The sequence below is a fragment of the Podarcis raffonei genome, chromosome 5, assembly GCF_027172205.1.
Source record: "Podarcis raffonei isolate rPodRaf1 chromosome 5, rPodRaf1.pri, whole genome shotgun sequence".
In the NCBI taxonomy this organism is placed as follows: domain Eukaryota; kingdom Metazoa; phylum Chordata; class Lepidosauria; order Squamata; family Lacertidae; genus Podarcis; species Podarcis raffonei.
The window spans coordinates 24,632,088-24,648,573 of record NC_070606.1 but is presented as its reverse complement, the minus strand read 5'-3'; the positions used below and the strand labels follow the sequence as shown (position 1 = coordinate 24,648,573).

The window sequence follows — 16,486 nt, the reverse complement described above, 5'->3', positions numbered from 1 at the left end:
TCCAATACCTTATGGTTATTTGCAAACAGTTCCCTGCTTTATTTTTACCATAGACTCAAAAACAGCACCTTAAACTTTGTACAGTGGTACCTCGCAAGACGAATGCCTCGCAAGACGGAAAACTCGCAAGAAGAAAGAGTTTTCCGTTTTTCCAGGTGCTTTGCCAGACGAATTTCCCTATGGGCTTGCTTCGCAAGATGAAAGCCCATAGGGAAATCTCCAGGGACAGCGGGGAAGCGCAGCGCATCTTCCCCACTGTCCCCGGACCTCTTCCGAAGGCTGGCGGTGGGGCGGAGAGACCTCCGCCCCCCGCCAGCCTTAGGAAGGCTGTTCCGAAGGCTGGCGGTGGGGCGGAGAGACCTCCTCCCCCCGCCAGCCTTCAGAAGGCTGTTCCGAAGGCTGGCGGTGGGGTGGAGAGACCTCCTCCCCGCGCCAGCCTTCGGAAGGCTGCTCTGAAGGCTGGCGGTGGATCGCCAGCCTTCAGAACAGGTCCAGGGACAGAGGAGAAGCGCAGCGCACCTTCCCCTCTGTTCCCGGACCTGTCCTGAAGACTTGCAGTGGGAGGAGGGTTTTCCTCCCCACTGCCAACATTCAGAATGCTGTTCTGAATGTTGGCGGTGGGGAGGAAAAACCCTCCTCCCACCGCAAGCCCTGGGAACAGAGGAGAAGCGCTGCACGCCTTCTCCTCTGTTCCCGGACCTGTTCTGAAGGCTTGCGGTGGGGAGAAAAGCCCTTCTCTGCACCGCCAGCCCGGCAAGCGGTTTCCATAGGAACGCATTAATTGATTTTCAATGCATTCCTATGGGAAACCGTGCTTCCCAAGACAAATAACTCGCAAGAAGAAAAAACTCGCCGAACGAATTAATTTCGTCTTGCGAGGTACCACTGTACTGGACTAGCCATACAACAGGGGTCCCCAACGTTTTTGAGCCTGTGCGCACAATTAGAAATCTAAAACCATTGTAGATACCTCAAGGTACTCGTTTCACAGAATGGAAATTGGTGATGCTCAAAATCTCCCCCAGACGAAACACGTACACCCATCCCAAACAACATACAGACAAAAAAGAGGCAACACCCACCAGAAAAAGGCAACTGTCTCACAAAAAAAAGACAAAACCATTAATCAGAATAAATTGGGAGGAGCAAGAAGCCTCGAGGGGCACAGGGTGAAGGGTTCCTGCCCTTTAGCAAACCTTTATGAAAGTTTGATACTTTAGAATGTGCAAAGAAGGTTTCATTTATAATTTCCAAATCTGCCCAGTCGCCGCTTCTCTCTTTCGTTTTCGCAGCACTTAAATTGTAAGGTGTGCTTTTTTTCCATTCTCTGTGCAGCAGAGAATTAAAAATTAAGGACCATACAGATAAATACAACATGTTTCAAAGCACATCCTCATCAGATGATTTTAAAAAAAATTGAAATCTAAATGTTTACTTTAAGTAGTGTATTTTTTATTGTTGTTGAAAGGGACAATCTTGTTTTAAGCGCTATGTATTAATAGTGCATCTATCTGCAAATCTGCTTGTCCTCCTCTTCCTGAAATGCTTTGGCGGTTTGGATAGGAGCAGGTAATGGGATATATAGTCAGACAACTTACCTGGGAGATCAGGGAACCGCAACCCAACACCTTTCCTGCTAGAAACTGCATAGGGCAATATTATTGAATTCCTATTCTTGAGTTATCTTATCTACCAGTGCTGTTGTGGCATCGGTACCCACCATTACTTGAGTGCATACCTCACAACCAGGAAGAGAGCAAGAATTGCCATTCTTAACAATCCTGGAAGCAAGGAGTCAAGAATGAATATTGCTTTTGCCAGCTGACTGGCTGCACAGCTGGTGATGGTTTTTAACCTCTCTTGAGAACAGAGATTCATATGACATGCTGGGTACCCATTCAGTAAGGTGGCATTTGCACATATTTATCTGTGGATTAGATCTAAAGAGCCTCAAGGTGTAAAATAGGGTTGCCAGATTTCAAAAAGTGAAAATCTGGACACAAAAGTTGTTGAGCTTTTTGTTTTGCCTGAAGTTTTTGAGTTATTTTAAAGGAAATTCACCAAAATCTACACTCCCAACATGGGTTGCCATATGTCGAGAATTTCCTGGACATTTCAGCAATTTCCCCCCAGAAGCTGTTTCCAACTGCCAAGTCCCATCTATGTCTGGGAAATTACAGACGTATAAAAAGGTAAAGGGACCTCTGACCATTAGGTCCAGTCGTAACCGACTCTGGGGCTGCGGCGCTCATCTCACTTTACTGACCAAGGGAGCCAGCGTACAGCTTCCAGGTCATGTGGCCAGCATGACTAAGCCGCTTCTGGTGAACCAGAGCAGTGCATGGAAACGCCGTTTATCTTCCCGCCGGAGCGGTACCTATTTATCTACTTGCACTTTGACGTGCTTTCAAACTGCTAGGTTGGCAGGAGCAGGGACCGAGTAACGGGACCTTACCCCGTCGCGGGGATTCAAACCTCCGACCTTCCGATCAGCAAGCCCTAGGCTCTGTGGTTTAACCCACAGTGCCACCCACATCCCATACAGACGTATAGCAGCCCTATAAACATGTATATATATCTTCTTTGAGGGCAGGACTGCTTCTGCATATAGAACTGTGGGGTTTTTTATCCATTTGAATGGATTGCATGCGCCAACAAAAGAAGGGACCAGAGACTGCCCTTTCCAGATTTGCCTCAGTAGCTTCACACGAGAGTCTCCTACAGGGTGCAATGCATTTCTAGATATCATACCGGTAAATTACCGACCATTCTGCTCACTTGACATCAGTCCATCTGATGTATGTTGATGATTAGGGCTACATGGCATCATTTAAAGTTGCTGCAGGAATATTTGTCCTCATGCCAATCCAATGACCTATTTAAATGCAAATGATCCTGGAAAAGCGGGTAACATGAGGGGCAAAAGTGGGGGGGGGGCATTTTGTCTAACAGGCACTATTAGCTGGAAGCAGTGAACTAAATAAATAAGACCCTGGAGTCAAGGTGGGTCATTGAAAGAGAAACTAGGTTAATATTATATTTAATTATGTTTCTATGAACTCTCTGGCTTTGCTTGAAATCTTGTATTTTGAAACAGCACAACAAAGCAGCATTGTGATTACAGCTATTAAAGCAATTTACCATCAATCTGCCTTAGCTGAGTTGCTGGGCAAGAACTATGATACTTTAGATTTTAGTAAATTCCTGTTCCATTTTTACCCATTATTTAATGCCCTAATCCCTACCACGGAAGAGTTTGCTATATGGTCGTCCACAACACATAACAAACTATACAGAGGGGAAAATTTTACTCGCTTCCTACGAGAATCTCACATAACATTCCAGATGGACCCAATTGTGTTTGCTGTATGTTAGATTTTAGGAAATATTGCAACATCATCGTGCTGTAAGCTATAACATGTTAAGTGTAATGGAAGTGGCACAACGTATCTTGCCACAACCACTCCACATTTTTAAAATGCTACCCAAGCCATTCTGGTATTTGCTTTTTATTGCAGAATATGGTTTCCTTATGCCTCATTTTTCCTTTTCATTAGTCGTTTGTGATGGTTCCAAAGACTGAGATGCACAAAGTTGTATTGAATCAGTTTTTGACGTAGATGTTTTGTATATTCGTATATACTGAAAGTGTCTAATTCTTGGATGCATAAGAGGCATAGTCCTAATTTACTTCGTTCTGTAATGCCATTCTGTAATTCAGCTTCAGGATTTATTCTCAATACATTTTGTATAGTCATAACAGAATATAGTGTGTACTGATAATATATTTCCTCTTTCCCCCCTCTTAGGTTTTGAACTTGGCTTTGCTATGTCAAGTCCCAATGCCCTCGTGTGCTGGGAGGCTCAGTTTGGTGACTTCCACAATACAGCACAGTGCATCATTGATCAATTTATCAGCTCGGGACAGGCTAAATGGGTTCGTCACAATGGGATTGTCCTGCTTTTGCCTCATGGAATGGAAGGAATGGTAGGGCTTCCATTGATCAGAATAATAGTTTCCTGTGTGCAACTAATTTCACAATTAGATATATCTAATATTTATTTAAATAAGAAGAAGGAATTGCTGTTACAGATGTGTATCAGTGGGTATTTCCCGAAGAACAAATGTGTCATGATTGAAAGAGAGAATGCATATAGTGGTTAGGTAAAGGTAAAAGGAGCTGTGGTCTAAACCACTGAGCCCCTTGGGTTTGCCGATCAGAAGGTCAGCGATTTGAATCCCCATGATGGGGTGAGCACCTGTTGCTCTGCCCCAGCTCTGCCAACCTAGCAGTTTGAAAGCACACCAGTGCAAGTAGATAAATAGGTACCGGTGTGGTGGGAAGGTAAATGGCATTTTCACACACTCTGGTTTCCGTCACGGTGTCCCGTTGCACCAGAATCGGTTTAGTCATGCTGGCCACATGACCCAGAAAGCTGTCTGTGGACAAATGCCAGCTCCATCGGCCTGAAAGCGAGATGAGCACCGTAACCCCATAGTCGCCTTTGACTGGACTTAACCGTCCAGGGGTCCTTTACCTTTTACCTAGTGGTTAATCCCGTGCATTTGTACTTGGAAATAAATTCCACTGCATTCAATGAGTTTCAACATCTGAGGAATAGTGTGCATTTCTAGGGTGCTCCATTTATACAATAAACATGTTATATTCAGCCATCTATTAAACCTATGTCAGAGAGGGCGGTTATAAAGGCCACAGACAACCAACTGAGTTCACATCATCCTGCCCAGTATGGAAATTAATGACAATTATATTTAGGATCTAGATTCTTCCAAGGCATGCCAACTTGTTTTTCTCTACACGATGTGATTCTCAGGGCCCAGAGCATTCTTCAGCCAGGCCAGAGAGATTCCTTCAGATGTGTAATGATGATCCTGATGTCTTTCCAGTAAGTACATCTATTTTTCCTTCCTACCCAGTCATCTCTCTTCAGGCAGCAATAATGATAATGATAATGATAATTTATTTCTACCCCGCCCATCTGGCTGGGTTTCCCCAGCCACTCTGGGCGGTTTTCAACAGAACGTTGAAAATGAGGGAGGCTCCCACAATTCCTCCTCAGTGCAGTCCTCCTCAGAACGGTCCCTGACACCAGAGCTGGGCACCAGGAGTTGTCCTTTGTTACATCTCAGAGGCTCACCATAGTTGCGGTGAATGACACAACAGTAGGCAGTGAATGACACAACAGACACAACTTAGGCAGCAGGGGCAGCAGCAGCAGCAGGGTTTTCCATAGTGTCCAGCAGAGGAAGCAAAGTGTCCACAACTGTTTCTGTCCTGAAACAGCCTTTCCCCCTATTTGTTCTGGACCCTCCCGGCAAGGGCTGCAACGTGGTCCCACAATGCCAAGGAACACACTGGTGACTCTCAGATACAGGGCCTATAGGAGCTGCAGCATCGTTGAATATATGACCTTCTGTCTGCCAGACATGTCCCATGCTGAAGGAAAATGGGGTGGGAATGAGAATAATAATAATAATAATAATAATAATAATAATAATAATAATAATAATAATTTATTTATTTATACCCCGCACATCAGGCTAGGTTTCCCCAACCATTCTGGGCGGCTCCCAACAGAATATTAAAAACATGATAAAACATCAAACATCAAAAACTCCCCTAAACAGGATTGCTTTCAGATTTAGAAGACATCTAAAGTCAGATAGTTTTTTATTTCCTTGACATCTGATGGAAGGGCGTTCCACAGGGTGGGCACCACTACCGAGAAGGCCCTCTGCCTGGTTCCCTGTAACCTCACTTCTTGCAGTGAGGGAACCGCCAGAAGGCCCTTGGAGCTGGACCTCAGTGTCCAGACTGAACGATGGGGGTGGAGACGCTCCTTCACCTTGTAAAGTATGGTACGCACATTTGAAACTATATTTCATTGAGTTTATTAAGAAATGGTGCACTCTCCTCTGCCTCTTTAGCCTGATAGGGTCAAATTTAGGCTACCAAGGTAACATTTATAGCAGTCTTAGTATGTTCTGTAGGTTTGCCTGTCCTAGACAGGGTTGTGGTAAAAGTTAACTCTTGAATGGTTGTGTTTCCTACGCTGAAGTAGACTGTGGTGATGTGTTTACAGACCTTTGTCTAATTTCCTTTGTTCTTATCAAAATGTAAAAGTGTAAAAATGGTGGTAAATGGAGGATTTGGTTTGCAAGCCAAACCATGGTTTAGCATGAATGCACAAGTGTTCAGGCGATTGGAAATGAAGCTGAGACTGTTATGTTCCTCCTTGGCTATTCTGTTGTGTTGAGTTAAGCCATGGCTCAATGTGTTGCGCAGACCTGGGCTCATGGTTTAGCTCTCTTGGACACACCATGAACCAGAAACCATAGGGCTAACTTTGCTTATAGCTTGTGGATAGCATAGCCCAGAGAGAGCTAAATCAATTGGATTTGGATGACTTGTTAAACCAAATCATGTGTAGCACAGTTGCAGGATGACTGGGGAGAAGCAGAGCTGCCACATTCTCCTTCCAGAGTCTACATATCCACCGATTTACACTAAGCCATGGCTCGGCTTAGTAAGATGTGCAAACCAGGCTAATGGCTTCCTTTCTAATGCCCATAATCTGCCTTTGTTCAGGAATTTGAAGATGATTTTGCTGTTTCCCAACTCTATGAATGCAACTGGATTGTGGTGAACTGTTCAACTCCAGCCAGTTACTTCCATGTCCTCCGAAGGCAGCTCTTGTTGCCATTTAGGAAACCTGTAAGTAGTGACATTTGAGTGCTTTTGTACTAATTAAAAGTATTTCAGTCTTTTCTGTAAAAAAATAATGAAGTATGGATGATAGAAGACTAGGCCTGTATTGTAGAAAGTGGGTTTAAATTTAATTATAGTTAAAAATGTAAAGAGCCCAATTGATTATTTTAGGAAACTTCTAGAATATTCAAGATTGTTTCAGAAAGTCATACTGCAATTTGTTTAGATATAGGTATGCCACACAACAAACCCCTGCCCCACTGAGGCAAACTATTTCGGCTTTGTCCATTACTGATTTATGTACAGTAAAGTACTTTTTAGACATTAGAGGGATTAGGGCAGGCAGAGACATCCAAGGACAGCAGAGTGCTCAAATCTCCATGAATTTTATTAAAACTTAAGACCCTTTAGATAGGGGTGCTTCTACCCTGGTTCATCTCCAGGCACTGAACCCATTGCTTTTTTGTATGGAAGTCAAATTCTTTGCTTGTGAGAAGTAATCTGACTCAATAAAGGCAACATTTTACAATTATTATACCGCCTACTTTACAGCTGATTATTTTCACACCAAAGTCCTTGCTGAGACATCCTGAAGCAAAATCCAGCTTTGATGAAATGGTGTCAGGTAGGTTCACTTATGTATGTTTTGTTTTGAAACATTTTAACCCCCTTTTCTGTCATGAGATCCAACACTCCCCGCCTTACATTACGTTGTTGGCATGGGAGTACTACATTTGTGGCATGGAGACCCTTCCACGGGAAGAAAATAGCAAAAACGCAGTAGAATAGCTGCAAATGGATCCGCGATTGCTGGGGAAACTAATTTGTGATGTCAACTTGTCAGCCAAGATAGGGTGCTCAAGGTCTTCGCTGATACAAAGCAAATCTCGTATTTTTTCTTAAAATTATATTAGTTATAACAATGATTTTGTTATGCATCTAGGTACCAGCTTCAGGCGTGTGATCCCTGAAGAAGGACCTGCAGCTGAAGCTCCCGGGGAGGTCAAGCGGGTGATTTTCTGTACTGGGAAGGTATACTATGATCTTGTTAGAGAGAGAAAGAACCAGGATTTGGAGAAGGAGGTGGCTATAACCAGATTGGAACAGGTAAAGCAAAGAGAGAACTTGTTGTGCGCATTATTTTTAAAATGTACATGTCTGTGAAGTACACATAATAACCTTTCTCATACTGAATCTGTTGTTAATCTGATATGAGATACACACATGGTGGAAGTTGCTCCCAGTACCAGTCATCACATGGAAGCAACCTAAGGTCCAAATAGCTTACTGTTGCAGAAGATAAGGCTCTGTAAAACAGTTCTGGACATAGATACAGGCAAATACAGATACAGACAAAGTATCTCCGTTGCTCCATATAACACTGAACAAGCAACACCAGCAGGCTGAAGACCGACAGACCAACTAACAGACTGCTGAGTTGACATGCATTAATCACAGATATAGTTGGGGCACTGGGCCGTTACCATCGCAACTGGCTCGGCTGACTGTGCACCTGAAATTAGCTCATCCATGGGATGATTTAACTCATGAAGGAAATTAACCCCATCTCATGTCCAGTTACTTCAGCAAAGTCAGACTAACGGTTCATCTAGTTCAGTGCTGCCTTACACTGACTGGTAGCCTCTCTCCAGGGTTTAAGCAGGGAGTTTGTCCCAAGCCTACCTGATGATGTGGCAGCTTGAACAAGAGGCCTTAAACCTAGACATGTAAAGCAAATGTTGTGCCATTGAGCGACAGCCCATCCTGTTGACACTTTTTGGTGTCAAAGTAACAAAAACTTGAAGAGTTCTGTTTTTTTAAATAAATGAAACACAAGGTGTTTTGATTTGGTGAGTGGAGCATAAGATTATGTAGAATAACTGGACTGTAATCTTACCTGATGGGAATTGACTAGGCAAATTATGAACCCCATTCTGTATTTATAAAATGTAAATACTTAGTGATCTGCTTCATAAGGGTATTCTAATGCTGCTTTTCACAAGAGATGCTTAAAACTGTTTTCCCATTTCCTTCATCTGAAAATGAAAAAAAAAAATACTGTATTGACCAAAATGAACATTTGATTTTAAAAATGGTAGTTTCCCACTTTCTGCCTTCTCAACATTAACAGGTAGTGCATTGCAAATGAAAGTGCTTTTGGCATCACTTTTGATCTGAGGATTCTCATGATGAGGATTCTCAAGATGACATCCAAACACTACATGCCATTGTGACACGCTTTTGGTTCCTTTTGATGTGAGCAGGAATGTATCTAAGTCCAAGAATAACAGTAGGATTACTCAACAAATGTAGAGCCTGGGCAGAATATATCATTTACAGAAAGCAATATGTTCTTTTCTTTGCTGTGACTGTATTGTATAATTCTTTTTAATCAAAATTATATTTTTTTAAAACCCAGCAATGTCGTATGTACTCATATTGGTAAATTTTCATATGTTCATATTAACTAGTTGGATTCTGCCCCATGTATAAAAAGGTAAGCACAATTAAGACTCATTGATCTGAAATGAAAGTTTAAACATGGTCAGTGCCACTCTTTTGCCAAGACAAGGAGACCTGAAAGTGCTTAGCTTTGACTAGATTGTGTCTATAAGTATTCATGTGAGTGAAATAAAAAGTACATTTATGATGAAAGTGGCAGTACATGTATTGTTTGTCAAATTTCTGTCCAGCTTCAGAAATTTGCAGCAGAAGTGAAATACAGGCAACTCTCAACTTTCTTGGGAATAGCCTGTAAAGCCAAAATCAGATTTAGTCAAAAAACATTGGGTTCAGTGGAGGGTTGGATTGCCAAAGTGTTTTTCCTTGTATGCCCACCCGCTCCCTTTCTGCTCTATTATTATTATTATTATTATTTTACATTTTTTTGTGAAGCACGTAAAACTGAGTGCACACAAATTAAATATGTGTAGCTTGCGAGTTACCTGCATATACTTGCTAACTGTTCTTGCCGTCACCATTGTAACTGTTGTGTGTGGGTCAGATCGGGATATTAGAACATTCCTTACATACTAATTTGGAGAGATTCCTTTTTTGAAATGTGCCACACTCACTGAGAGCGGTAGACGATATCCTCATGTGTTTGAGGAATAAAGATGTGTCGGCTGTGTACGTGGTGGGGACCTGTTACCATGCCAGAAATTTCTATATTTCATAATATCTTCCCATTCCCTTCTAGATCTCCCCTTTCCCTTTCGACTTGCTAAAATCGGAAATTGAGAAGTATGCTAAAGCTGATCTTGTCTGGTGTCAAGAAGAACACAAGAACATAGGCTACTACGACTACGTCAAACCTCGTTTCCGCACCATTGTGAATCATATTCGACCCATATGGTAGGATGCTTGCAGCAGTTTTCTTTTCATTCAGGGCTGCTGCCCCCTTTTGTTTTTGCTTTTGGTGCATTGCAAAGAACATATGAATTAAGAAGTTGAAGATGAAGCCTTGATATTTCCGTCTGGGCTGTTGGGCTGTACTCTGGCTGGCAATGGCTTCAGTGGCAACTTTTCCTAGCCAGGCTTCCTGGGATAAAAAATGGAGATGCTGGACCTGGCCTGGGACCTGCTGCATGCATAGCACTGCCTGTGTCCCTTTTGTAGGCTGCTTCTCTGCCTCTTTCAGATATACCATACTTTTCCGTCTATAAGATGCCCCCATGTATAAAACTATTTTGGGGAACCCAAAATTAAGAAAATGGGGGGAGGTGGCACAGGGTTGTTGAGCTTTTTTTGGGGGGGTTGTCGAAAATCACTCACCCACACGCATCGCAAAAATCCACTTCCCACAAAGAAATAAAGAAAATATTAAGAATATCGTATAGTAAAAAGCCAGAGGCATTTCTTTTAGGAATTTTAAATGACGATATTCCAAAAGACAAAACTAAATTTTTCTTATACACAACGTCTGCAGCAAGAATCCTGGTGGCTAAGTATTGGAAAGGGAATCAGTTACCCACTAGGGGAGAGTGGTTATGTAAGTTTTCAGAATACTTAGAATTAGCCAAATTGACAGACATAATAAGACAAAAACCAAAAAGTGAAGTAAAAAAAAGAATGGGAGTGCCTAAATGAATACCTCAAAAGTCAAGGTTCGAGGACAGAAATCTGGCTGAGTCTGGAATAACCTTGTGAAGTGAAAGGATAAGAAAGAGGGATTTATATCTAGATGTTAGGATAGAGATGATAAGGAAAACAAGAAAAGAGGAAGACACAATGAGAGATAAAGGAGGTGCTGTGAGATTGGTGGAAGTCAGTGTCTTGTTGTTTTAGTGTTTTAGCGTTTATAGTATTAACTTGTAAGACTTGGCTATTGTTTTTTAGTTGTTGCTTTCTTTAGTTTTCGAATGTTGGTTTTTGTGTGTTGTGTATTGTTATTTTTCAATATTTTTTGTGTTGTTGTGTGGAAAATACTAATAAAATTTATTTTAAAAACAAAACAAAAACAAAAACAAAAAACAAAATCCACTTCCCATCTGTCCCATCGCCAGCAGAACCTGCCAATTGCCTGCCCAACTGCACCAGCCATTGACGCAGCAACCAATAACACGCACAATAGCTGCTGACAGCCGTAGCAGCAACCAATCAAACACCCACCCTATGCACTACCCATGTATAAGACGACCCCACTTTTTAGCATGAGTTTTAAAGAAAAAAACCACTTAGTCTTATACACGGAAAAGTGTGGTATGTGAACTTCCTATAGAACCTTGAGGTGTTGCACTCAAACTATGTATGTGAGTCTGCTTGAAACGCCCGTCTACCAATTTATTTATTTCTACTGCCTGACTTTAAAAGAGCAAGTATGACAGGCCCCCTCAGATCCGCAGGACTTGCAATTTGAAACAAAGAAAGGGGGAAATGGAAAAGGGTACGCAGAGAAAGAATATGATCATGGCAATTATGCACACTTAGTTACTGTAAGGCATACGGATTGGGGGGGACGGGACACCCAGAAAAGGTGTTTTGAAATAAGGGAGGTGGTTGCACAGAGGCATTCTGAGAGGCAGGCCCCGGCATACTGGACAGCATGGGGAAATGGACAGAGTATTCAGGAAGTGGGAGGCTTTTGGACAGCTAAGGCTGGTCGAGCCAGATAAAATCACAGAGAGGGAACATAAGAACGGAGAGAGACAAGGCAACAACTGATGGTGAGGGGAAGTTTGTGCAGGATCTTGGAGGGAAACAGAAACCAGAAAAAGGATTTAAGTAGGAGAGTACCAGTGAAGTTTCAATAAAGCAAGCATCTTACACATGAACAACTGTTTGAGGAGTCACTCACAGTGGAATTCATGAAGTTTCACAGTACAGGTTGGCTGAAATTGTTTTCCCCACGTAATAAGTGGATAGCCTAAGCAAGTAAGCCTAGCCTGTGGCAAATAGTAACTAGAATCCTATACATATAAGTAACGGTCTGTAGAAAGTATCTAATATAAGAGGTGACTAATGTAAGAGGTGTTTATTATCAGTGTGTCTCTGCTTCAAAAAACGTCACATCTCATTTCTATCATTTGCCTCCTTGTCTCTTCTGCTTCAAGGTATGTCGGCCGTGAACCAGCTGCCGCTCCAGCAACTGGTAACAAGAACACGCATCTCGTGTCACTCAGAAGGTTTTTGGACACAGCTTTCAACCTGGAGGCATTTGAAGGAAAGATGTTTTGATTGTAACGTTGTGGCCCATTATCTCCGTATGTAGTATAGTGTGTATGTATTTAGGGAAGGCCATGACCATAACATGAAATAAAATTCAGCAGGGAAAGACTTCTTGGGATTTTTTTTGAGGTTGGCTTTTTCAAAGACCTATTTTTAAGCTTGCCTCTTCTAAACCACTGTGTGTGTGTCATAAATGCTAAGGGTTCCTCTTAATTCTCATCCGGTTAATGTGGTTCTGTTGATTACATCACAGCTACCTCTTGTTAGGGAGATGGAAGAAACAATTATTTTGCTTTAAGTTTGGGAATATTCAAGAAAACTGGTGTGCATATTTTAATGCGATTTCCTAACACCAGTTACTAATTTCTCTTTTACTGCAGGCTGTATAAATGGTCTCATATAGTTCAAATGAGCAATACATTGCAGATTCCACCCCACCCTGCCCCCAACCATTCTTTGTTGAATTCTCACATATCTGAATGCAGCAAACAATTTAGCAGGCTTGCTTTCCATTTAGCCATCAGAACTGGGACACGAAACACGTTTCCTCTCCCTGTTAAGTGCTGGGGGGAGTTAGTGAGAGCACGCAGGAACCCCAACAAGAGCTGCTGCTGTGCTTGCACTGGAGTCTGACATATTTCTTGTGTCAAAAAATGTGATCATTGCCCTTCAAAGTTGGTGGGGCAATTGCAGACACCATTATAGTTCGTGTTGAGATCCCTGCTGCTCCTTCCTGATTTACCCGGCAGTGGGGAAGTCTGCTTTGTTGTTTAAAAATCACAATGTATGTTTTGAATAAGTTACTGGGGGGAAACTGAGCAGATCTGGCATTAACTGGCTGTTTCTGATCAACTCTGGGCATTCTTGAAGCCCTGTACACTGCAGAATAGTTGAAACTATCAATGCAGTGGATAGGCGTAACAGCTGGGCTCTCTAAACTAGGGTTACAGTTCTGGTTTGCTTACTCTAACAGGATCTAAAATATATTGGAATTTTGCTTTGCATTATTTAACTCTAAATGGCATTAGTTAACTAGCTAGGCTGTGATCCTGTGCACAGTTACATGGAACTGAGCAGCGTTGAGCACAATATAACTTCTCAGTGAACATACTTAGGGTTGTGTTGTAAGTAGCCCCAAGGCACAGCATTTTGAGCTTTTTTATAAACAAGAATTTTAAAGGGAAGAAGGATGCTGTCTAAATAATAATAGGTCTATATATTTTGCTCTGTTTTTACAAGGAAGGCCATCTCGGTATAACTTGAAATATTTTCTGTCTCCTTTTGAGTGATAAATGCTCTTGTGGCTGGGAACGCACAAATTTAGAGAACAGAATTAACATAGACATAAAAAGTAGGAAATGGCAGGCTTCCATTTTCATTGCTGTTTGCGGACTGTAGCATTATATTTTAAAAAATAAATTCTATCCAAGAATGTGAAAAATAAGCAGTGGAATATAATGTCTGTTTTCTTTATGGTTGTTTTTTGACAGCTTATCCCCTGGGAATTGGTATTAGCATCCCATTCACAAAAATGCTGGCATCTTGCAGATCTTCTTTCCTGTATTTTTCTCTTCCTCTGTCTTCTCTATATTTTGACTTGGTCTGTAGAATTTAATACAGTGAAAGGAACTAGTCTGTTTGGGTACAGGTTTTTAAAGAAATCTGTTCTATTTTATTTTTCCCAAAAAGTTGATTACTGTTGCCACTGGTGAAAGAGAGGATGAACTAATTAGAACATGTTAAGAAAACTGTTCATACTTCTGGCAAACTCAAAACAAAGCTAGTTTCATTCATTTACCAAAACTAGTGAGCCATTGTCTTTATATATCCGTAACAGCAGCAAAGCTCTAATTTCTCTAGAGAAATTACATGTTTTGAAATCTTAGGTTACTTACTTCCCATTATAGAGATCTCTATCTTTACATCACTTGGTGTATATTTCATAATTTACAAGTGTCATTTACCTCAAATCGGCCGACAAGTATAAGGAGGTTTTCCCTATGTAGCCCATTTTTCTCCCATAAAATCACTCTGTGTTAGTGTGTCTCTTCTAGTATTTTCAGAAATTTTATGAAATTCACTGGCTTGCTTATTATTTTGCATTGTGGCTTTCGTGCCTAAGACACCATGAATGAGTGAAAAATAAAATGTATGCAGAAAAGAGCAATGTCTTGTGTGTTTCTTGTTTTTAGTTGGAAAGGGGTCTCTCAATTCAGCAAAAAGAACAGTATGCTTAGGTGACAATTCTATCTAAGCCTTCCATTAAACTCAACAGGACTTATTTTTGAGAAAACATGTATAGGGTTTACTGACAGTCATCAACTAACATTTATTCAGAGTAAAAAAGGTAAAGGGACCCCTGACCATTAGGTTCAGTCATGACCGACTCTGGGGTTGCGGCGCTCATCTCGCTTTATTGGCCGAGGGAGCCGATGTACAGCTTCTGGGTCATGTGGCCAGCATGACTAAGCTGCTTCTGGCGAACCAGAGCAGCGCATGGAAACGCTGTTTACCTTCACACCAGAGCGGTACCTATTTATCTACTTGCACTTTGACGTGCTTTCGAACTGCTAGGTTGGCAGGAGCAGGGACCAAGCAACGGGAGCTCACCCCACCATGGGGATTCGAACCGCCGACCTTCTGATCAGCAAGTCCTAGGCTCTGTGGTTTAACCCACAGTGCCACCCGTGTCCCCCTTATTCAGAGTAAATTTGATGAAATTAATTGTAGAATTGGAAAGGCCCCAGAGGATCATCTGGTCCAACCCCCTGCAATGCAGGAATTACAACTAAAGCACCCATGACAGATGGCCATTCAACATCTGCTTAAAAATCTCCAGTGAAGGAGAGTCCACCACCTTCTGAAGGAGTCCATTCTACTGTCGAATAGCTCTTACCATCAGAAAATTATCCCTGATGTTTAATCAGAACCAACATTCCTGTAACTTGATGCCGTTCATTTGGGTCCTACCCTCCGGAGCAGGAGAAAACTGTCGGGATTCAAGCCAGAAGAGCCTCCAGCTCTTCTCTTAGTCCAGAGGAATTTGGCCACCCTCCAGGTGCCCGGCTTGAATCCTTGTTTACCTCCCCTGCCAGCGCCTGCCGGCAAGATCAAGGGAGGTCTCTTCGGCGATTCTCCTCAACGTGAAGGAGAACACACCACTCCTCCCCCACTCCTCTCCCAGGGAGGGGGAAAGAGACAGACAGAAATATATTTACATGTCTTTCCCTGTCGTTCACCAGTACAGAGAAAACATGTCTGCACACTCTGCTTCCCAACGCAGAGAGAGAATAAACCCCACCCATGTACTTCCAGTACAGGGTCATGTGCTGCTCTGAGGTAACATCCGGCTCTCAGAGCACTTTACAAACTGTCTCTGGTTCCCACGGTATAATCCAATAACACCCACATCCTGTTTACCATTCCAGCCACCTGGTGCTTGCTTCTGCATTGCTCCTTTTTCGTAACATCCTCCCCCAAAAGAATCAATGCGTGTTGCAGCAAGCAAAGCATTATCCAGAGAAGAAAACAAACAGTTGTTATACACATAACACTCCCCTGTTGTTTCAGTTCCACCCTTGGAACTCCCCGCCACTGGTTTCCCCAGTGTACCTCTCTGGTTGTCTGGTTTCCAAGGAATGAGTGCATCTGCATTACCTTGGCTAGCAACTCTCTGTTGTGTCTTTGCCTCTGACTTTGACACAGCTCCAACCTGTCCTCGGTTGTTTACAACAGCAACACATGCAACAGCTAAGTTAGCAAACTCTTTTGAGTACCTCTTGGGTGGTTGACCCTTTGTAACTCTCTCAGACCTACGTATGAGGTGCTGATCCTCTCTGCTCACTGGTCCAGTCTCAGGACTCTTTGGAGAACCAGTTCCAATGGTAAACAGTGGTTCATCCTTCACCTGTGAAGGCCTATCCATTGTGTGAGACTTCCTCTCAATGACTGTGACAACTGAGCTCTCCGAGCTATCAGTGTCATCACTTTCTGTACAGCTGAAATCAGTGAAATCATCATCATCTGATTCGTCCTCAGTGGGAAATGTGTGTACTATCACTCTCTCCTGTTCAGGAGCACTCTCTAGA

The 16,486-nt window shown here is 42.4% G+C and overlaps 1 protein-coding gene across 3 annotated transcripts in view; it reads left to right on the top strand.

Annotated features, from left to right (window-relative positions):
- Window positions 1-14,561, top strand: part of OGDHL (oxoglutarate dehydrogenase L) — a 63,741-nt gene extending 49,180 nt beyond the window's left edge. For 2 of the 3 annotated variants that reach the window (XM_053388243.1, XM_053388242.1), the window contains 7 exons: window positions 3,810-3,988; window positions 4,837-4,908; window positions 6,612-6,737; window positions 7,284-7,356; window positions 7,675-7,838; window positions 9,931-10,085; window positions 12,284-14,561. In XM_053388243.1, coding sequence (XP_053244218.1) covers window positions 3,810-3,988; window positions 4,837-4,908; window positions 6,612-6,737; window positions 7,284-7,356; window positions 7,675-7,838; window positions 9,931-10,085; window positions 12,284-12,407 — 893 coding nt within the window. In that variant the 3' untranslated portion in view covers window positions 12,408-14,561. Of the gene's footprint in view, window positions 1-3,809; window positions 3,989-4,836; window positions 4,909-6,611; window positions 6,738-7,283; window positions 7,357-7,674; window positions 7,839-9,930; window positions 10,086-12,283 lie in introns of those variants that run through there. The other variant, XM_053388244.1, reaches the window with a different exon arrangement.
- Window positions 14,562-16,486: the final 1,925 nt, after the last annotated feature.